The 22,009-nt window shown below is 40.8% G+C and overlaps 2 protein-coding genes across 3 annotated transcripts in view; one reads left to right on the plus strand and one right to left on the minus strand.

Moving 5' to 3' along the window:
• FIP1L1 (factor interacting with PAPOLA and CPSF1) overlaps nt 1-13,305 on the minus strand; it is a 39,460-nt gene extending 26,155 nt beyond the window's left edge. The window contains exons 1-9 of one of the 2 annotated variants that reach the window (XM_033059304.1): nt 13,201-13,305; nt 12,467-12,506; nt 10,102-10,159; nt 7,744-7,847; nt 5,426-5,487; nt 5,116-5,223; nt 3,848-3,978; nt 3,509-3,577; nt 1,163-1,272 (exon numbers count right to left, since the gene is read on the minus strand). In XM_033059304.1, the coding sequence (XP_032915195.1) occupies nt 1,163-1,272; nt 3,509-3,577; nt 3,848-3,978; nt 5,116-5,223; nt 5,426-5,487; nt 7,744-7,847; nt 10,102-10,159; nt 12,467-12,506; nt 13,201-13,282 (764 nt within the window). In that variant the 5' untranslated portion in view covers nt 13,283-13,305. The remainder of the gene's footprint in view (nt 1-1,162; nt 1,273-3,508; nt 3,578-3,847; nt 3,979-5,115; nt 5,224-5,425; nt 5,488-7,743; nt 7,848-10,101; nt 10,160-12,466; nt 12,507-13,200) is intronic. The other variant, XM_033059305.1, reaches the window with a different exon arrangement.
• Nucleotides 13,306-17,149: 3,844 nt separating this feature from the next.
• Nucleotides 17,150-22,009, plus strand: part of SCFD2 (sec1 family domain containing 2) — a 198,086-nt gene continuing 193,226 nt past the window's right edge. The window contains exon 1 of the mRNA XM_033060195.2: nt 17,150-17,885. Coding sequence (XP_032916086.1) covers nt 17,150-17,885 — 736 coding nt within the window. The remainder of the gene's footprint in view (nt 17,886-22,009) is intronic.

The following is a 22,009-nucleotide window of genomic DNA, read 5'->3' on the forward strand; positions in this document are numbered from 1 at the left end:
ACCCTGTGAACACTACATTCCAGTTTGAGAACTCTGTTACAAGAACATCATACATTAAAAGCAATTCAGAGAAGAACATTTAAAAAATAGCTAGAGGGTTAGCTCAAAGTTTGGAAGACTCTTTTCGTTTCTTTGACAAAGAAAAATAGGAAAAAACTAAAATCTACTAAACACAGAGCAGTATAATCTGGCAGCTTGAAGAAAAATTTAGGCTATCAGAAGGAATATTCTAGAAGTGAAAAAAAAGTGCAGGCAAGGGTATGACTGACTTCCCCCTGTTCATGCTGCCCTCCTCCCCCAAGGAAAGTACATTTGGGTATTGAACGGACTCTTACAGGATGGAATAACTGAACACAAGTGCCTCTAAATTAGTCCAGGTACTCATGGATGAAGTGCTAAAGGTTAGTCATAGGTCCTAATCTTTAATGGTTGACAATAAAAGTGCACAATGAACAACCGGTTCTACCTTTCTTACCATTGTCTGTAGTATGATGGTGATATAAGGGCTTTTAATTTGCACAGAACCAAAATTTCTAAACAGGATCGCTAAATAACTAGAGTAAAGCAGAAGCATGGATTCATCCCAAGCCAAGTGCCAGATATTAAACAGCAGTGGCTTAGATATAAAAGACAGAACTTATTAAAGCCTGGGGCTAGGAGAAGGACCCCAGTAAGGAAATAATTCCTCTCATTTTGAAGAAAATATAATAAAACATTCAAATATGGAGAAACCAAAGCTGCCTTTCAGGAAAGAGACTATGTTTCAGGAATTCTTCCACTTGTTAAAGTCACAGCTGTCAGATTCCATCCTGTTTAACTGACAAAATGAGTTAGCTAATACCCTAACCAGAAATATTATGATGGCAAATTTAATTATGCACAGAAAACACAGTGCCATAAATCAACAATTGGATTTTTGTAACTGTCTTGTTACTTTGGTCCTGCTGGTTTTTCTCCCCTTTTCTTCTACATTTTCCCAAATAGCCAAGAAGTTATAGTATATATATGTGATTATGCTAAATGTGATTAGGATACCTCTACCCTTCTTTTTTACCTGTTACAGGATTGCGTTTTCCTTTTTTCCCTACAAAAATCATAAACTTCAGAGACATAAAGGTAGCAGTAGAAAGAGTTTTTTGGTCACGAGTTACAGCTAACTGACCTGTTTGTTGGAATTCCTGATTTGAATAAGGCAGGAGGAGATGTGAAATCAGGTTTGGTCGACTGCACTGCCAACTCTTTCTCCAAATTTCCAGTTCTGCCCTGCTGTACCTTCAAAATAATATTTCATCATTAGTTTACCCTCACAAGTGTAGCAGCTCCAACACACAACAAACATGTAGCCAACACAAAAATAAAGTCCAACTTTATTCAGAATTTCAAAAATTGTCACCACTGCACAGTTACCAAATTTATGTATTTTGTATTGATGTATTACTTAAGTACTGTGTTTCATACATGCAACAATCAATATGCCAGAGAATGAACTGTTACAGAAGATTAGACAGCTTAAATACTTATTTTCCAAGCATTTTATTTGTATGTGAATAGACCAAACTGATTTTCTTGAAGAATTCCCTATATGAGCAAAATTACATCTTAAGATTATGAAAAAAAATTTAAAACAAGTTTCCTTCTTTTAAAAATTAACAGAGATAGCTAACAAGGCTGCTATTGACTAACAAACCATGAGACAAGAAACTTGAATAGATTCTCCACCTGCCTCACTGATTGTGAGATCTACTAACCACCTAATTTCTGAGTCCTACCAGGAAGTTGTCTCATACTCTGGGTTATGTAAATTGTAAAAGACTTTTCATTAGTTCAGACTGAATACTTCAGAAACACCCTGTTTACATACTGTAAAATTCCAGACATTTCTTTTATTAAAGCAATGCAAAACCTTTGGTGCAAGTACATGAAGTATTGTTTTACATCAGTAGCAGCTACATGTGGAAGAAAAATCCACATGGGTTAGCATTAAAGACAAATATACAGTGATTTAATTTGAAAGTGCCTCCCACTGTACCAGCTACACAGCTACATCACTCTATGTAGCTAGTTCACTTATCTATAACACTATATGAGCTGTGATCTCACAACTTGTAAGCAAGTGAACTATGTTTCTGCAGAATCTCACAAGGGCACATATTTCCCAAACCCACCAAAATGCATATAAATAGTTAAAATTTATTAAAATTTGAAGGAATGTTTCCTATCCAGAAATATGAGGGGGAAAAGGTCTAAGTATTTATCTGAAAAAGACTTCTATAAATTAATGAGCAATTGGAAAATGTAGAAGACCTTCTTGCCTGTTACAGGAGATGAATATAAATTACATGTAAATATAATGCAAATTACATTAGACTGTTTCAGAAGAGAAGGAAAAAAGTTAATTAAATTAGTAATTATATATAAACTCCTTTTAAAACATGACAAACTCTTACAACACAATTATTACCGGTACTGTTTGATCACCAGAGTTAGTACTGAGCTGGAAATAGGGTAAGTTTTGGGTTGGACTACTTATTCTTCTCCCTTCAGAACATTTCAGAGAAGTTTGAGATCACCACCAGTTGCAAATTGTAACTCCTACTGCCCACTACTACTACTGTCCCACAGCACTATTACAATGATAACTGAGAAAGGTGTAAAGCCCCAGAAACCTTCTGATCTATTCTTGGTAAAATAAAATCAAAATAACTGAATATTCTCAAGTAGCGTATAAGAGAAAACAAAACACCCATTGGCAATTGACAGTTCTGTGTCTGCAAGTGCAAAGTACACAGAAGAAAGAAACTGTTCCAAGTCACCTCAAAGACAATTCAAGAACAACAATGATTACATATTAAGAATAGGTAAAATAAATAACCTTTGTGTTATAATTTTAAGTTTAGTATCAAACAAGTAAATGAGAAACTGAGAAGATTAAAAAAAATGTTCAATCCTTAAGATAAATGCTGTCATGTAGGTCTTCCTATTCTCCGAAAACCAGCACTTCTGAATGGAAAAATTATTACACATGATTTATTGTCAACTAACCCCAAAAGAACAACACAAAAATATGGAAGATTGATTTTCATATCAGAGTTGTCAAGGATAACTGTTACAAAACATTGTAGTAAAGAGCTACAATTGCCAATGCCAAGGAAAAACAAACATACCATAATCTACAAAAGCTTCCCCAACACATCTGCCCAAATTCTTTAATCTGCACAAACGAATGCACTACAACTACAAATAAACACCACATTAAAAAAAAATTAATTTCACTGGGAAATTTGTTAGTTCACCAAGCCACTAACTCACATGCTTGCAGGAGAGTGATGAACAAAGCAACACTTTTTAATCCACATTTTGTGACATATACAGAAAGTCACTGATGTAAGATGAGAGAATGAAATAATGGCTGTGTCCATATCAGTTGTTCTTCTATCAGTCTGTGCTGGCATGGGAAGCAATACTCAAGAAAAATGAGAGCAACCAACAAAATGTTACTAAAATTCACCTTAAAAAGATGGTATCTGCCATCGAGAATCTCTGCACTTGGTCTTACTTCCATAGCTTTGTCTTCAGCCTAAGTTAAATAACACATTGCCCATTAAGATACCACACAACTCTTAAATGATGGGCCACAGTCTCAATAAAGGTACAGATGCAATCTAGCTGTAGCTGTCTGTCACACTATCCACACAATTGCCAGTGAAGCAACACAGTAATACTCGAGATTTAGGGAAGGGAATCAGGTGCAAACTCTAACAAATGTACTGAACTGGGCAGAACAAGCTTACAACACACAAGCAGCTTTAGAGGGGAAAAACATAAAATACAAATAAGCACTATTTACCGTAATTTTATTTGTGGTTGAGGTAACTGGCAAAATTTCAAGACCCATTCGTATTCTCTTTTGTTTTTCACAGTAAGCTTTCCAAGTATCTTCATTGAAGCCATAGTTAAAATAATCAGAGAGATCAGCCCCTTGAAGTAGAGAAGCATAGGTTTATTAGGACATTACAAATTTCATTTTTTCTCCACGAAACATATATGCACCTCTACTTACAGCATCAAAACTGATTAGGTATTGATCTAAATAAGCACAACTGAAGTGTACAATTCATTAACAGACAGAGTACTCCTGGCTAAAATCGTAAAACAATTAAAATTTAGTCACAAACAGTAACTTGCCTAGCATCATGAAGTGGGGACCAAGGGTAAAGAATATGATGAGATATTATAATCCCCCATATTGTTACAACAACATAAATGTAAGATCTATAGATGTGCTTCATGTTCAGTGAAGACTCACTGCCTTTTGTTTTGCTTGCCCTGTATTTGACTTTTCACTTTGTTTTGGCTCCTAGTTTCATTTGATACCATGAAGTATTTTTAGTGTAAGAGAGAACAGCTTTAACTCAAAATGCACAGAATCTATTTAATATAGCTAACATTTCAAACACCAGATAATCAACAAAGGCTTCTTTATTCCTGTTTTGTAGACACTGTTTGTATTACCAAAGCAATGGGCAAACACTAGAAAAAGCCTATATTCAACAGCAAGATGTATTGATACTAAAAAACTGAATCAATGCCGGTATAATTAGAAAAGTCTGGACAAATCACTTGAGCCAATGAGACAATGCAGAGGAGACTCGTGGAAAGTCTGTGCAGCAAGTCCCAGTTTCTTATTCCAAGCTCATGGATGGATATGCATGAACACAACCTAGCACAGGCAGCTATGTTTCAGCATTCTCCATGCTAAAGAACCTGTCAGAACAAATTACCATTTTGCTGCATCTTGTGTTCCATGGCACAGATCAATGGCAGTAACCTCCACAGAAACACAGATTTCCAAGGAGCATTCAGGATACACATGTATCAGAAAAACAGCCCTTCTCTCCCGACATGTGATGAGGATGTATACTAACAAACAGGGCACACCTAAGCACTTTGTAGCACAGCAGGAAGGCAACAAGTAACACAGTTGCTCTTTCCAAATTATGCTGTACAACACCTCTGAGGGATAAGTAAGAAGACATCCACATGCACTCAACAGGAATCACTATGAAAATAATCTACTGAACACGTGTGTACCACTTAACATAAACCAGACATTACCTGGCTTTCTCCAAGGTTTATCTTCAAAAGAATCTAAATCCACTTCCAGAAGTGGTACACCATTAATACTCCCTGGTGCATCTAGATCCAGTCCTTTCACCTTTGCACCTGTAAAGAAAAGTTAAAGTTAGAGCCTTCTGTCTCTACCAAATGGAATTTTATCAGAAGCATTACACTTAGAATAATAAAAAATAAATTAAAAGCCAGACAAATTTATCAAGAAGTTTCAAAAGTAACAATTATTTCCTTAATCCAAAACAATCGAATTTTTTTTTATTTTTTACTAATATTACTGTGTAAATTTTCTTACCAGAAGATCCATAAGCTCGTCCTCCTGCCTTAATATTGAGATTCACAGGTGCTGCTCCATAACTTCAAGAAATTAACAAAAAAATGAATTAGACAAAGAAAACTTTCAAACCAGAAGAAAACACAAAACAAGAGATAGCTAGATCCAGAAACATATTGGACCTAGGCTCAATCACCATCCTGAATCTCTAGCTTTCCAAGCTGGTAACTGCAAAAGTAAAGAGATCAGCCTAGGAGGAAGAGAGAGTACCTTTCTATGCTCAGTAGCAACTTCTCCAACTAATAAACAGTAGTGAAGCAAGTCCCAGTCACTCTTCCTGAGTTGAAAGGATAAAGACCTTGATAGAAACAAGAATGGACAGAACCAGAAGAAGAGAGAGAAAGGAAAAATGCAGTTCATTTAGGGATACAGATGACAGTCTGGGGAATAGAGTAAAAACAAAATAAATTAAAAAAAAAAGGAAGGGTTTGAATGGATCATTTTCTCTTTTCATAATAATTCCATTTAAGTGGAAAATACAAGCATTCCTCTAAAATTACTGAAGTGCTGTTTCAATGTTCTTCTACTAATCGCCCATCCAAGTGACCAACAGAAAAGTACGCAATTTTTTCACTTGCTAGAATACTTGAGATCTTTCTTCATAAAAATGCACTCAGAAACCTAACTGTTGGATAGATTTAACTACCTTAGGAATTACAGTATTGTTCATTTGTAACATTAAGAGCTAGCTCTCCCTACCATTTGTGTGTAATGTAACTTATCCTCACAGGTGACCTATATACATACACGTCATGAGATCAGCATATTATCAGAAGGCCAGAGTATAGTTTACAGTATCCACTTCCATGCAGTTCTTGTTCACTTTCAAGTGCTACAACAGCATAAATCTGACAAAAAACATTTAACCTTCTCATCTGCCATGCTGTATTTGTGCATGATTCTGTCAAACAAATCGATTGGGTTTTTTAAACCGCAGGTGACTAGTACATGAAAAATTCTTTAATCTTATAAAACAGAACTTGTTCTACTGCAGTTAAAACATAGAGCAACATTCAGTTGGTTTTAGATTTCTGTCCTTGCATGAACTTTCTGTCCAATTTGCCCATGAAAAATTTTTCAAAAGACAGGCATTTCTATATAAAACTTTCAACTCTAATTAGATTTAGGATCATCTGCTCATGGTTTTCTGCATACATAGAAAGAGCATCAGCAAATCCACTGAGAATATAAATCTAGTTTTGCTTTAGTATTACAAAATTTGAAGTCACTGCCTAGACCACAAGAATACTGCAAGCTATTGAAACCAGAAAAATAAAGAACTGAAAGAATTACTGCTTTTCTAGTACACTGATTTGCATGATATTTTAGAATAAGCAATACTGAAAGTTTAAATATACTATGTTTCAAACAGGAGTAAATCACCTGCATTCTAAAGTTAAAAACACAACGCTATACATAAGTCAGACCTATCTGCACACCTGTCATAATTTGATTAAGAAACAGCACCCTAGTAACTCTGGTTTTAATAAACATAAAAATATTAGGATTGCCAAGAAAAACACGCAAACCATGTCCCTCAGAATACTTTCATGCAATGAAAAATATTCTTTCATAATTTGGGGTAAAATTAGCGCTGTACAAAAGTGTTCAGGGAAAAACAAACCCTTTTCAAGACTAGAAGGGGCAATAAAAGTAGCAAGATCAGTACAAATGCCTAAACCATTATGTTGAGAAATAATCTCCAGAGACTCACAGCACCATCCTCAAGTACATTAAAATCTTATATGAGAATATCAACAGGGATTGAAACTACACAGGTCTAATTAGAACTGTATCCACTAAAAACAGGATGAGGGACAAACACTTCTCATGTTCTTGCCATTCTATCCTTTGCAACCAAAATGACACTGCCACAGCAATGACCTCCAAAAAAGCTATATAACATGGTCATTCCATAATAAAAAGCAACTCACTCCTTTACAAACTTCATCCAATTATTTCTCAAAATCTGAAAACACACTTTAAACTCATACAAAAGTCTTCCTTATACCCCACTGATTTCATTTCACTTGTTTTGAAGCCACCGTATCTTATTAAAAACATTGTTAAAGAACTGAAAAATTTCTGAATTGACAGTAATTGTGCACACAATCTAATATTTTTGGTAAATATTAAACTGCAAATACGTGGCAAATATAAAGACAAAAAACATATAAAAATATTAAAAAGGTAAATAAATGGCAAGTATTAAAGAGACTGCATTAATAATCAAATCTAATCACAAAAGTTTCCCCAGTTAACGTTTGCACATAACTTACCTAAACTGTGGAGCTCCTGTCTTAATATCCCCTATGGTGACTTGAACATCATCTTCATCATCATCACTATCACTATCACTGTCATCCTCAGCCTCTGCCACCTTCTATAAAAGAAAAGTCATTGCTTAGACAAAATGCAGTCACTTACCTTCACAATGGAAACTCAATCCAGACAAAACTATCCATTCTGGAAATCTTTGAAAGAAGAAAATTCTCCACTTCCTAGACATTAGAATTTAGTAGCATTAACAGTAAATTCAGAAGGTTACAAGTATTTGAAACAACTGGATCAAAATAGAGAAGTGTCTTTGACACTAGGTTCAGTTTCTCAAGCATAAAAGAGTTTCCACTATCTAATATCCTTCTTCCCTCTATCAACCTCATACACACTGGTACTATTCTTACCTTGTCACTCAGGAAAGAACTAAGAGATATGCAAGACTAGCTTCTCGCCATCATCAATTATATATTTAATGTAACTCAAGTGTTTTTCCAGTTGATGATGAACACTGGAGAAATCTATTTAGTTCCTAAATAAAATACTTGAGACATTTCAGCAAACAGACTGAAAACTCAAATACAGGAGCATGTTGTATGATATACTAAGCTTTTCAGACTCCAGACTAGCACTAAACATGTCCTTCCTAAGTGGTAATGATCAATTCAGACAATTTCATTTGTAGATGTGGTTTTTTTTCCTCCCAATGAACATCACTCTCCTTTTTTCTATGCAGAATTCAATAATCATGTATTAACCAGTCAAAAACTTTGTGGAATCCAAGTGAAGTTTTCCAACCAAATTACCCTTATTCACATACTGGAATCCTTCAGCAAGAGGTTGAAAACATCGAAGCCAAACTGATTCTGCCCTGGCAGCCTGCAGTTACCCATGCACAGCTGAGTTCAGGCCCATGTCTACCATCTATTAAGCTGCCTGGTACAAAAAAAAAAAATCAACAGCTCCTTAGAAGATAAGATGCTGGAGTGCAGTTCATCCTCACTACACAACATTAATATAATTTCATAATGATGGAATTCTTGGGGTAGGGAAGATGGGGCAAATCTAGGTCAGTATGGATATTCTGTAAATGACAGCTGAAGACAGTCTTTCAATTGCCTATGGCTGAAAAGTACAAATTCATCCATCATTCACCAGGTAACCCACAGAGATGTCATTAAAAAGGCAACAAACAGGAAAAAAATTTGTCTGGACAATGTACCTTTTCCAGCAAAACCCACTTCACTTATAATCAATGATTTCTTAGTTCCCTCCTCACAGAAATATTCACCTGTTCCTATTCAACCAACTTCATCAACACCTATTTTTCTAAGCTGCTGCTGAATGCTCATGGACACCATTTACCATGAAGTTCTCAATTTTATGGGGATATTCTAATGATAATCAAACAATGCCAGGCTTTATATAGATAAAAAAATCAAAAAACATGCAAATACCAGAAAACTGAGCCTATAAGGATTTCCAGAAATATAAAGTGCACCTCTGATGCACTTTAAGTAGCTTTACAGTTTAAACAACTGAAATAATTTTTAAAGTTTTAATAACTTTTCCCCCAATTTTAAATACACTGTAATGCTTTCCATTAAAAAATTAAGTTACTGCAAAAAAAGTACTTCACTAAGAGGTCAGTCCTTGAGACTTGCAAAAGTATCTCAGTAATGGTTTCTGCATCACTTAAAATTATTTCTTGGAAGATATAAGCTAAAAAGTACCACTGAAGTAAAACTACAATTTTCTCATAGAACTTCTCATACTTAATTTTTCCCATTCACAGTAACCTGAATCCTTTAACCAACACAGCAACTGTAAATTTAATTTCTTGGTCCTTTCTTTCATCATGCTAACATTGATGTCATCAGACATACTAAATATTAAAGACTACTACAAAACAAGTGTTATGTTGCCTCTGAAAGGCATGTGTAATTGGTTCACACTTTCACACAGTTCTGCAAATGCTGGTTTTCTATCACATTCAAAAAAAGAAAAACGAACAGAGGACTTTACTTTCTTATCACTGAGAAAAAATAGACCATCATTTTGAAAAGGATATCTCTGAGAAAAGAGAGGTGCCTTCAAGCACCATCTTTCTGCCCCCCAAAGAAACCTGGGAGTACTATTAATTTATATTCTGTAAATCAGATTTAAAAAGTGGACAGCAGCTGATTTCCTAATTTAGTAATTTCTACACTTTCTAGAGATCACAAACACATTTTTGAAAAACAAAGGGCACTTAGATAGTCATTCATTTAAATATAAGTCCTAGTCAAATTAAGAATTCTCAGTAAATCATAGAATGAAAACATATTAAAACAGTATTTCAAAAACACATTTAAAACTACCGTTTTCACAACGCCATTTTCTGCAGCTTCCTCTTCACTTCCAGGTGGGGGTGGAGCACTTTAATAAAAACAAACAGGAAAAGATGAAACTAGGTATTTATGTATATGTTATTTCACAAGTATCAGCTAATGATGGAAAAAAACTTTGCTACATCATTCCAGATGAAAAGCCAAAGCTCCAGTTGTCTTCTGCATTAATTAAAAAACAAAGTCAATTTATTAAAAAAACCCAAAATGAATATAACTTTATATTAGCAATATTTAGCTATCATAAATCATACTAACTGGATGCTTGTAGAATAGTTGGAAATAATGAGGCATTACACTTGGATCTTCTTTTGAAATCAAACTGAAATACTTTGTAACATATGAAGGGAGAGTAAGTTGTTTGGGATTTTTTTTCCCCTGCAGATTTGATACTTTTCAAAGACATAATGGAAAAAAACATTTAAATACCCATAGGTAATGTTTCACTGAAATAGAATTCCCACATCAGCATTGTGAAATTTTCTTCTACCATATGGAATAGTTACAATGACTAATTCAATTACATTTTAATTGTAGACTGACAACTGTAAAAATTTTAAAACTACTGGTCCATCGAAAAGGATGAGTACTGTGACATCCATGCAAATGAGCTGTCTCACTGGGCCAAACTACTGCTGTTTCCTACACAGGAATATTTTAACTTCCACAGACCCATTAGCTGCAAGGATGCTGCAACACAAATAACAGAGTAAGCAGGGAGCCATCTAGAAACAATATTCTTTCACTGAAAAGGTACTTCTGAAACAGGGTGTGCAATTATCAATTTTTACTGAACAGAATGATTCTAACCCCATACTCTGTTGGCAACACACCCACGAATGTTGCACCCAATATTGCCTCAGTATTCAAGCTTGATCATTTCACTTCATCACCTGGCAAAATGACAGACTATGTACAGAACCTAACACCTCACAATTTCTGTATATATAAACACTGAGAGGCCAGAGACCAAACCTTTTAACAGCTGAACTGCCCCCATACTTCCACAGTTCAAAACACAATTCCCAAGACACGTAAGTTAATGTTTGTTATGCTTTTTGTCCAAATTATGCATTGAGACAACCAAATGCCAAGCTAGACAATATTGACCAAAAACTGGAGTACACCGTTTCTAAAGATCATTATGGCCTCCATGCAAGTAATTTTCCTAAATAACAGTAATAGTGACAAAGATGCCAGTTCAAGAAAAGGTAACTGAACATAAGGAATCAACTGATAAGGAATAGCTTCTGAACAAAAGCAAATTAATAACTAGAATTCTTTATCCTGGAAGAGATTCAAGACAAATGTAACAGAGGTCTAAAAACCTGTTATGTGACATGGAAAAAGTGAAGGAAAACAACTCTGTTTCTTATACTACAGAAATAATTGGAATCAAATAATTACACCTAGTAGCTGCTTCACAATGATATCATATGTAGTCATGTGGTGGAGGTCATTCCTTCTTTATCTTTCTATGCTTGTCAAAAGGTGACATGAGTACAAACGAGCAACTGAGGAAGCTTATAATCAAGCAGTCCACCAAGGCTAACTAAATGCAAGAGTTCTCACTGAAAAAAATGGAAACATCTATAGAAAATAACAGCGTATGTTTTAATATACTGATTTTCCCTTTATTTGTTTTATGTATCTTGACAATCAATAATTGCCATATTTTACCAATAATGAGAATTTCCTTCACTCAGCACAAGTGACTGATTCCCTTTTCCAGTCAGTCCTCATTACTAATTTCCATTAACTTTGTTAGATTTTCAAGGGAGAATCTTTGTGCTGTCATACATTCTTTGTAACTCAAGCAGGCTCCCCTCAAATTACTCCAAAGCTTTCCTAAGTTTCTCTAAGTTACTTTCAAATATTGTCTTACTGGTAAAACCCTGAAAGCCTAAGCAGATGTGATCTGTACATCAAACTACCCGGTAATCTTCCACAGCTTCCTTGTATTTCTGTTTTTGTGACTACACTGCAAACTCTTGGGAGATAGGATGTTTTTTAATTGCCAAATTATCTCAAACAAGTCCTGATCCATCACTAAGACTAAAAAGCACAATGATTACAAAAATTAAAAAACGGTTGGCATTTTGTGAGGGATTATTGCTGTCCATACAATTAAAGTAACTTTCATACTTAAGTGACCCAATTTCACAGGTACAGCCACTTCACAGAAAAGCAAAGTCCAAACATACTATCTTAAGGACATTTCAGAGATACCAGAGTGTGTTCAGGTGCTACCAGCTTTCAAGGAGCTGGGAAGACGAATGCAGTGTACACAGGTTTTGTGCAGCCATGCTACAGGGCTTCCAGTTGTCAGGACACTCACCTAGATTTTTCTTCCTCTGGTCTCTCTGCTTCATTTTCATCTACCATAAGAGAAAAGAAACACAATATTTAAGAATAAAATCCCTAGCATATCAACTGTGACAGATTATCTTGGCATATAGAATATTAGGCAGGTCTTCAGATGACTATTAAGACACGTTCTTAACATTTCAGTTGTGAAATCAGTCGACCAGACCCCTGAGCGCTCACAGTGCTCTATAGTGACAGGTCCACCACATGGGCAAGGTTTAGTTTATATGTTTCATTAACATCTGAACGTAAAGATAGTCCCTAAAGTTTTTTTTTTTAAAAAAGTTAATACATAAAAGGTTAAGCCTGTTTCAGTACTTCAAAGCCGGGAGCTCGGGCAGGAGAGCACCAGGGAGAGCTCGGTCCCCGCAGGGATGCCTGTGGGGCAGGGACACCACGCGGGGCTCTCGCTGCTGAGGCCCAGCACGCCTCGGCCTGCGCGGCCCGGGCCGAGGGCCCGCGGCACCGGCAGCGCAGACCGGGGAGGGGAAGGGGCCGGGAGCCGTCGCCATCGGGGGCCGGCCGGGAGCAGAGAGGGGGCTGCGCAGTCCCGGGGACGGCGGGACTGGGGGACCTCGTTCAGCGGCCCGGCGAGGCGGCGCACGCCGCGGCCTGCGCACCCCCGCACGGCCCCCCCGCCGCGGCGGCGCCGGGCCGGCCCGCTGGAGAGGCGGGCTGGGCACGGGGGTCGGGGAAGGTCCGTACCGCCATAGAGCCACTCCTCCTCCTCGTCCCCGGCGGCCCCATCGGCGTCCGCCGACAGCCGCTCCGCCTCGCCGGTAGACATGGCCGCCTCCCGCGGGACGCGCGGCCCGGCCCCGGCAGCGCCTCCCGCCGCCGGGCCGCCCCGCCGCGCCGCCCCCGCGCTCCCGCGGCGCCTCGGGCCGCGGCCAGGCGCTGCACGGGCGGGCGGCTGCGAACGCCCAACGCGGCCTCTCGCGGAGGATCCGCCGCCACCACCGCCGCCCGGCGCTTCCCCTCCCCCCGCGTGAGTGACACGCACAGGAAGCGGGCCCGGCCCGGCCCCGCGGCGCCCCGGGCACGGGCTGCGGGGGGCGGCCCGGCCGGGCCCGGCCCCGGGACTGCCCTCCCCGCCGAGCCGGCCGGGCACCTTCCGTGCGCTGCCACTCACCGCGGCTGTGCTTTCGCTGCTCTCCCGAGGCGCGCTGCGAGAGCTGCCTTCCCTTCCTCTCGCTGCCCTTTGCTCTCGGTGGTCCTTGTGCTGTCCTGCGTCCCTGGACGCCCGTCCATCCCCTCAGCAGGGATCATCGGCGGCATGGAGATCTCGAGAACACCCTTGCCTATCTCCAGGAGCAGGACTTGGCTAAACACGCTTACGCTCCAGTGCCGTGCATCTACTGGCAGCTGCCGGGGAAGCGTAACTGCGGGGTAAACACGCCGCTGCTTCTGCTAGTACTGTCCCTCTGCTCAGGGACTATCCCAGCTGGATGCAGTATTTTAGGTTTAACAACTCTTCTTTTTTTTTTTTTTTTCTTTTTCTCCACGAATTTCCTGATTTTCTTTTTAGGTAGAGTAAGAATTTAACATTCATAGTGTGTTGTGAGTGTTGCAAAGTGTTTCTGCGTTCAAAGTATTTCTATGAATTCCATTAATTCTGTTTTAAAAGCGGTGGGGAGTAGTGAGCCATTTTTCCTGGTGCTTTGCTCACTTTACATCTGTGAATGCGAGACAACAACTGCAAAATGCATTAGAAAATTTTAAGTACCAACAACTGTCCAAACAACTTTCGACCAGTTGTGTGTACAGATGGAGCTTGTGGTGTGTCAGGACACATGTGAGAACTAAAACAGGGACCTGATTTTTCGCAGCAGGTCAGTTTGGGAAAAATCAGTCTAGAGGATTTGACTGTAACATAAACACAACTCTCAGTGGGGGGAGCTTATTTGAATTGCCTGCATAGAGGAGCTTATTTGAAAGTTTCATATGTGGCATGACATTTCACTGGAGTTCGCATGAACAACCAACCCACTCAATTTGTTTTTTCACCTAAAATGAAATGTCTGTGTATTGTGTACAGATAATTAATGATGTGATGTAATAGGGTAGGTTATCATCTTGCTATTTCATTTTTTAAACAAACAGTTGTGGAGTCAGTAAAGGCGTTTTTCACCATTTCAAGTCATTTGTTGATCATAAGATGTGTATATGTAATACCTCTTTGTAGAGATCAGTGTCTGAATTTTCATTTCTGTTTTGCTTGCCATTTAACACAATTCTGGCTGACATTAAATGACAGCAGAATTAGAATAGGTTCCTCTGGCTGCAGATACAGAAGGAAAGGAAAGGAAAGGAAAGGAAAGGAAAGGAAAGGAAAGGAAAGGAAAGGAAAGGAAAGGAAAGGAAAGGAAAGGAAAGGAAAGGAAAGGAAAGGAAAGGAAAGGAAAGGAAAGGAAAGGAAAGGAAAGGAAAGGAAAGGAAAGGAAAGGAAAGGAAAGGAAAGGAAAGGAAAGGAAAGGAAAGGAAAGGAAAGGAAAGGAAAGGAAAGGAAAGGAAAGGAAAGGAAAGGAAAGGAAAGGAAAGGAAAGGAAAGGAAAGGAAAGGAAAGGAAAGGAAAGGAAAGGAAAGGAAAGGAAAGGAAAGGAAAGGAAAGGAAAGGAAAGGAAAGGAAAGGAAAGGAAAGGAAAGGAAAGGGGAAAGGAAAGGAAAGGAGGAAGGAAGGAAGGAAGGAAGGAAGGAAACCATGTTTGAGAAAAACGCAACAAACCAAGAGTAGGCTAAGAACAAAAAATGTCTTAAAATACTTTGATGCAGATCCTCCAAGGAGTTTTCCTTGTACAAACCTTTAAAGGGAAATCACACAGAGCTGGTGGTGATGGAAAAATCCACTTTGAAATACAGTTGTGGCCTGCAAAAACTGTTTCTTCTAAGGCTTTGAGTAACTGAAAGGCTGAAGACAATGCATCTTTGCAAGTTGCATTGCCATCTTAACTCTTAGGTTACACCCTAGAAACGCAGGAAAAGATACCAAGTTTATGGGAACCCTTTAGTGCAGTTCTTCTAATACAGTAGTTTTCACCTTGCACAAGGGATAAAATAAGCTTAAAAACTATTTAGATCAGTTTGTTTCATAATTTAACCATTGTGCTTTAAATTGACTAACTTTATTTTGTCTTCTGACAAGTAATTTTTCTTTTTTTCAACAGTGGCATATTCAGAACTAATTGAAATCTATACAATATTAATAAAGTAAAAAACTATTCACTTTCTTAAGAAAACATCTGGTGTTTTGACAATAATATCTGAAAAAAGGCCTCAATCTTTTAAAAGAGGTCAGCCCACCCCTCTTCCATTTTAAAGATTTTAATGGTAAAGCACCCCTTTTAAATTGTTGGGCAAGCTGTAATTTATCTAGATTTTGTCTGTGGCACTCAACCACAAAGATACTTTAGAGAAAACTCTAAAGATACATAATCTCTGAGGTAATTTATTCTGAGAAGAGGATAGTTCTACTTGTTTATAAACTCAGGGGCCTATTTGTTAACTATCCCTCATCCTTTCCTAGTGTTCATTTTTCAAATCAAAATAGTCAATATCAAGAGTCAGTAATAACAAAAGAAGGGTATTAACTTACATATTTTTCTAGCATCATGAAGCTATATGTCCTAAGGTTAAACTAATGGATTGGTGCTAGAAACAGCACAAAGATAGGGAAGAATGCATCTGAGCAGGAATGTCAGTGGACAACACTGAAAGGAAAGGATCCGATTTAATTACTGGAAATCTGAATTTGGCGTTACTCATGTTTTTCAGTGTTCTGAAACTAGTTGAATCTGTAAGACAGCTAAGAACACTAGTTAAGATGGAGTTGAATCATTAAGTATTTTATCTCTTTGTTAATGCTGATAATCCTGCTATGTCAGAAAAGGTACCTTCCTCGATGTGTACCAAGGAGGCTGCCCAAGTGAATACAGCATAGAACACAGATTTGCAAGCGAGCCATCCATTCTCCGGGGAAAAGAAACTGTAGATGCTTGTTAGGGCGTTTTTTTCTCGTTAGCTTTGAAACTTATTTCGAGATCAAGGGCTTTTAAAGGGAGAAATGGAATTAAACTAATTTGTCATCCTTCTCTAACTGTACAGAGAAAAGTCGCATTTATTGAGTAGGAGTACTCGGTGTTGCCAGCTCATTCACCAAAGCATTTGTGAACACTAACACACGAAATACACAATCCTAGGGCAGGGAAGAGTGACGAAAGTTTCGCCTCTCGGGTGCTGTACGTTTGAAGTGCCGGGGAAACAGCTGGTCCCGCGGTGTCACCCGGCAGCGCCGCGCCGGTCGCACAGGCGGGGCGGTCTCACAGGCGGGGCGGTCACACAGAGGCAGGGCGGTCGCACAGGCGGGGCGGTCCCACAGGCGGGGCGGTCCCACAGGCGGGGCGGTCACACAGAGGCAGGGCGGTCCCACAGGCGGGGCGGTCCCACAGGCGGGGCGGTCACACAGAGGCAGGGCGGTCCCACAGGCGGGGCGGTCGCACAGGCGGGGCGGTCCCACAGCCGGGGCGGTCGCACAGCCGGGGCCCGGGCACGGCCAGTGCCCCGCCCCGCCCGCCCGCAGCCAACCCGCTCCCGACACATCATCTCACGGCGCCGGCGGCGCGCCCAGCACGTGCAGTGTGTTGTGGCTGTCACCGCCATGGCGGTGCCGGAGCTGCTGCGGCAGCTGAGCCGCCGAGCCTGGGAGCCCGCGCTGGCCCGGGCTCACCACGCCGCCGTCCTCATGGACGCGCCTTCCGCCGAGGCGCTGCACTGGGCCGGCGGGGCGGGCGAGCTGCTGGCGGCCGGGGCGCTGGCTATCAGCGCACTGTCCGCCGAGGCGGCGGTGCCGGCGGGGGCGGCCTGCGTCGTGTTCGTGGTGAGCGGGACGCTGCGGGGCGGTGCGGCGGCCGCGGTGCGCGGCGTGCTGGAGCAGGGCGCCGTGCGGCACTGCGTGCTCGTGTGCGGCGACGAGGCGGAGGGCGGCGGGGCGGCCGAGCTGGAGGAGACCTTGCGGCGGTGGATGGGTGAGGGCGGCTGCGCCGAGGTGGTGCTGCGAGGCCCGCCGCTCCTGGCGCCCGTCTCGCCGGAGCTCTGCCTGCTGCCCGCCCTGCCAGCGCTCCTCCCGCCACTGACCGGCCCCGGCGGCCCCGGCCCCGCAGAGATCGGGCTGAGCGCGTTGCCCGCCGAGCTGCGGGCGGCGGTGCGGGCCCTGGTGGGTGACCTCGACTCTCTCTTCACCGCTCTGGGCCTGCGGGAGGAGAGCTTCGCTGTAGGGGCCCTTAGCAGGGTCGTCGCCGCTGAACTGGCAAGCTACGCTCCAGCCAAAAACAGGAGGAGGACAGCTACCAGCAAGGCTTCTGTCATCTTTGTGGACAGGACGTTGGACCTCGCTGGTAAGAAGTCCTCAGCTGGTATGGGCTGTCATTCTAGGGGGCCTATACTCACCCCACCGGGAGGGTGTCAGATGTTGGGAACCCTGGTGACCTGGTGTTACCAGAAACCCATATTCCACTTTGTACTGTGCTCCTCCCATCGGTATATAGCTCCAGTTCCGGGTCCTGGGTTGGATTGCTTTTGAGATTTGGTCTGCTAGAATACACTTGTTCAGTGCTTACCAGGCAGTCATGGTAGAACTCTGGGCTTCTTCTGAAGCATGGAGAAATATGGCTGGGTTCAAAGCAGTAGCTACTGTACGTTCCTCATCATCCTGCTCCAAGGAAAACTTGGTGTTCCAGAATTCTGCTGGTGATACCCAGTGTCCTTCTTTCTGTTCTATAACAGCTATTGCCATGTGGGATATGTATACTGTGGTCTTTTGTCCCAGTTTCATGCTTCCTGGATTAAAAGCCACTGCTCTCAAGCATCCAGATCATCCATTACTCACATTATCCAGTTGGTTGGAAAAGTACCTTACAGGCTGCTTCCATGACCTCAAATGCTGTGCCAATACCCCTAATGCCAGGTGCATCCTTTCATACCAAAATAGCTCAAATGGTTTGGTTAAATGATGGTCCCTGGTGGTCAGTGACCCCAAAGTCATACTTAAACACTGCTTTCCAGATTAGGAGAAAAGTTGGCTTAACTGATCTGGTTACTCTCCTGTTCTTCTTGGTTTGTATTTTCAACATGATCTTACAGAATAAGCAGTGTGCAGTTCCATTCCACAGGCTGGTGGTTTGAAGAATAATCATTGTATTAAGCCACCAGGTGTGCAAACAGTTCTTCATCTGGCAACATGGGAGCATGTTTAACCCCTTGGCCATGATGGTTGCTTGCACACCCTTGTATCCCAGTGGATCATAGAAATGAAGAGTAAAGCAGAAGGCTCTGCTGGAAATCCAAAGATTTGTTTCTAGCACTTCCATTTTGCTGCGAACTAGAAACCTTCACTGTGCCTGTGTGCCACCTTGAGGTGTGAAGGGGACGGTCTGCATGTTTCAGACTCAGCCTTATGGATTGCTGTGAAGTATCCAGTGTATCTACTTGTCACTCTTATCTTTCTACCTGTCTAAGCAGATACACATCTCTGTGTGCCCCATATATATATCTGCCTGAAAGTGTTTCTGTACATACACATATTGATATAGGAATGACTGCATTTGCTGTCCCCATCATACATACCTCCTGCTGGCATGCACAGAGTGTGGACCTGATTCTGTTTGTAGTCATAAATTCAGTTCATAATTTTTTGCCACCACATGTCACATAGCAAGTCCTTGGCACAGTGTTGCATCCTGCAGCTCGTCTATTTCTGAATTTTCCGCCGCATTTTTTTTCCTCTTATAATTTGTCCATTGTGTTTCCTTGAATTGCTGTAGGTTTCATAGCTGTCAACACTGTGCTAAAGAGCAGCTATGGATCCAGGCAGTTAATGCTGTGCTGAGGTTGGGAAGGTTGATCAGAAGACTGCAGGAAAGTGGACTTGGATAAGGAACCTTAAAATGAAATTGTGAGAAGAGTGTTGGTTTGGGATGGGAAAGGGGAAAGGATTTATTTATGCACTCAAATGGTGAGAAGGAATAAAAACAGGAAAAAGAACCAGATGTGGGGTGATAGGGAGCTGCCTGACAAGGAGACTCTTGGGGAGGTATGAAGAGCTTAAACCTGGGAAGGGAAGTGTGGAATCTTGTACTTCAGTAGGAGAAGGTTTTTTGGAGATAAGATCAGAGCTGTAGTGAGCAGCATTGGAAGGAAACTTCAAAACTGACTGAGTAAGGATGAGACCTTACAAGATTTGGTTTTTTAAGGATTCTATTCTCAGTATCCATAAATGAAATTAAGATCCCTGCACATAACCATTATTATTTTGTTACCAACAAATGCCTCCAGAATTCATTGGTAATTTCACTGAATTATTCCTATGCTTTGGATATGATACTCGTGCTATCAAATACAATGCAAACTGAAGGAAGAAAAATCTAGTGCATTTCAGACATAAAGCTGTATATGAACCTGAAATTAGTGCCACACAATGAGATTTGTTTCACTGGTTTGCTAAAAGCTGCATAGTAAAAAAATAGGGAAGCAGGGTGTATGATTAGTGAGTTCCTGGCTGCTGTTAAAGAATTGGTTGATTGACTTCGCAAATTGTGTCAGCTGTGACTTGCATCAAAAGTCACCTATTTCAGTTTGTAAGTTATAATGCAAAAAAAAAGTGAAATTATAACAGCATGATGCATAAGAGTTCTTGTGTCCTGAAAGCTAGATGTTAGCCTGGCATGAAAACTCAGATTTTGCAGTGATCAGTAACTTCTTGTCACATGAACACTTAATCTGTACTAGGGCAGCATTCAAAACCATCACCTGTGCTTTGAACACTGTTACTCATGAGAAGCTGCTGAGTAGTTGTTGACTGTCCTCAGAAGTGGTGAGTAGAGAGGATCAAAACTAGTCCCATGCACCCTTTTGAAGTCAGTGCAGTTTGAAAGTGACTTCCTATAACTTACTGTCCTAGTCTTGTGAAGTTTAACGATCTTTTCAGGCTTGGTTGATTTATGCGGTTGATTGAGGTGACAGTGACTTTTTAAACCACCAGTAGATGTTTTGTGATTGACTTGATGCTGACTGTTCATGGAAGCAACTCGAGTACTCTGAGTCTTCCCCCATTGCCAAGAAGAAAAAAGGGATGTTAATAATTAATGTGGGTTTATTTGCATTTTAGGTGTTTCTAGTTTAACCAAGTGTCTTGTCTAGTTAAGTGTTGCTTGCATGGAGCATGTGTGGAGAGACAGATGTTTCTTTCAGTACATGGGGTGGAGGTTCAGAAGATTACCATAGGTTTTCCCTGTGCAAGTTGTGTTGCAGTGTGCCTCAGAGGTGCCTGATCTAGTAAGAAAAATGTAGGGATTTTGGAGAACAAGACAGCTTAGGGAGTTGCAAAGACAACCTAGCTCATTCCATCTGTACTTCACTGGTCTAACTCTGGCTGGGAATGGTAGAAAAGAAAGCTGCTGTCATTCTGTAATTGTTGCAGTCGTTGGTGAAACAAATGGGTAATAACCCAGCTGGAGTGCTCAGATGTCCACACTGCAGTACAACCCCACGCTGGACACATGTGCCTTCTTTGCTTTCTGTGGATAAAGGCATTGCCAGCACAGAGTTTGACTTCACTTTTCCTTTTTCATCTGTGTTTCTCTTTTGAACTTCTTTTACAATACAGAATAGTGGATAAACCATGGGAAACCATGGCTTACAGCCATGGCTGCTGTAGAATTGTCGGAGACAGTCTTCTGCTTCTGCTATCCAAGAGCACTTAATAATCTGACTTCAGCAATGTACTTGATGTAAGGGCCTTGTTTGCATTTGTGGAACGTGTGAAGCTAATTCAGCTGTTGAAACAGGTATTCTCTGTCTTTGGAAATGATGAACACATAAGAGCAGATAGCTGCCACACAGACAGACTTACAAGAGTGAGACCATAATCTGAGAGAACATTTTCCTGCCTCACAGTGGTGCTTCAAAAGTTCCCGTTTTCTGTGGTGAAGCTAGGACCCACACAACTAAGCTCAGCACTGCTGTCCAGCCCTGTGTTGATGGCCAAGCTGTAGCTTGAGTGGCAGACTACAAATACCTTCAACTTGTTCCTGACCTGAAGACAGTAAGGTTTCTGGTCCCTTTCTCTTGACTTTATCTGTAGTGTGTGTCATATTTTTCTTCTTTGACTTGGCTCACAGCTCCAATATTTTTAAAGTTGGTTGTAGAGCCTGTGTTCAGAGTTCGTGAATGGAAAGAAAAGCATGTGTGTTTGAAATCAGGAAAATTGAAGAAAACATGCCAGCTGGAGTTCAAAGTTTCTTTTGGAATATGGTCAAATTGACATTTCATACTTTATGACTTGGGTTGGTTTAGTTATTTTATGTTTGTTTCACCTGAGCTGCCCTCAGTTTGTATAAAATGATGATTTTGATTGTGGCATGCCATTGGTAATTGTTTATTTTAATATTAGATTGGCCTGTCTGGGTAGCTACTTATACAACTTTATATATAATCCTTTTAAGCACAGTCCTATTAGTTTATG

Source organism: Catharus ustulatus, chromosome 5, assembly GCF_009819885.2.
Source record: "Catharus ustulatus isolate bCatUst1 chromosome 5, bCatUst1.pri.v2, whole genome shotgun sequence".
NCBI classification, from domain to species: Eukaryota; Metazoa; Chordata; class Aves; order Passeriformes; family Turdidae; genus Catharus; species Catharus ustulatus.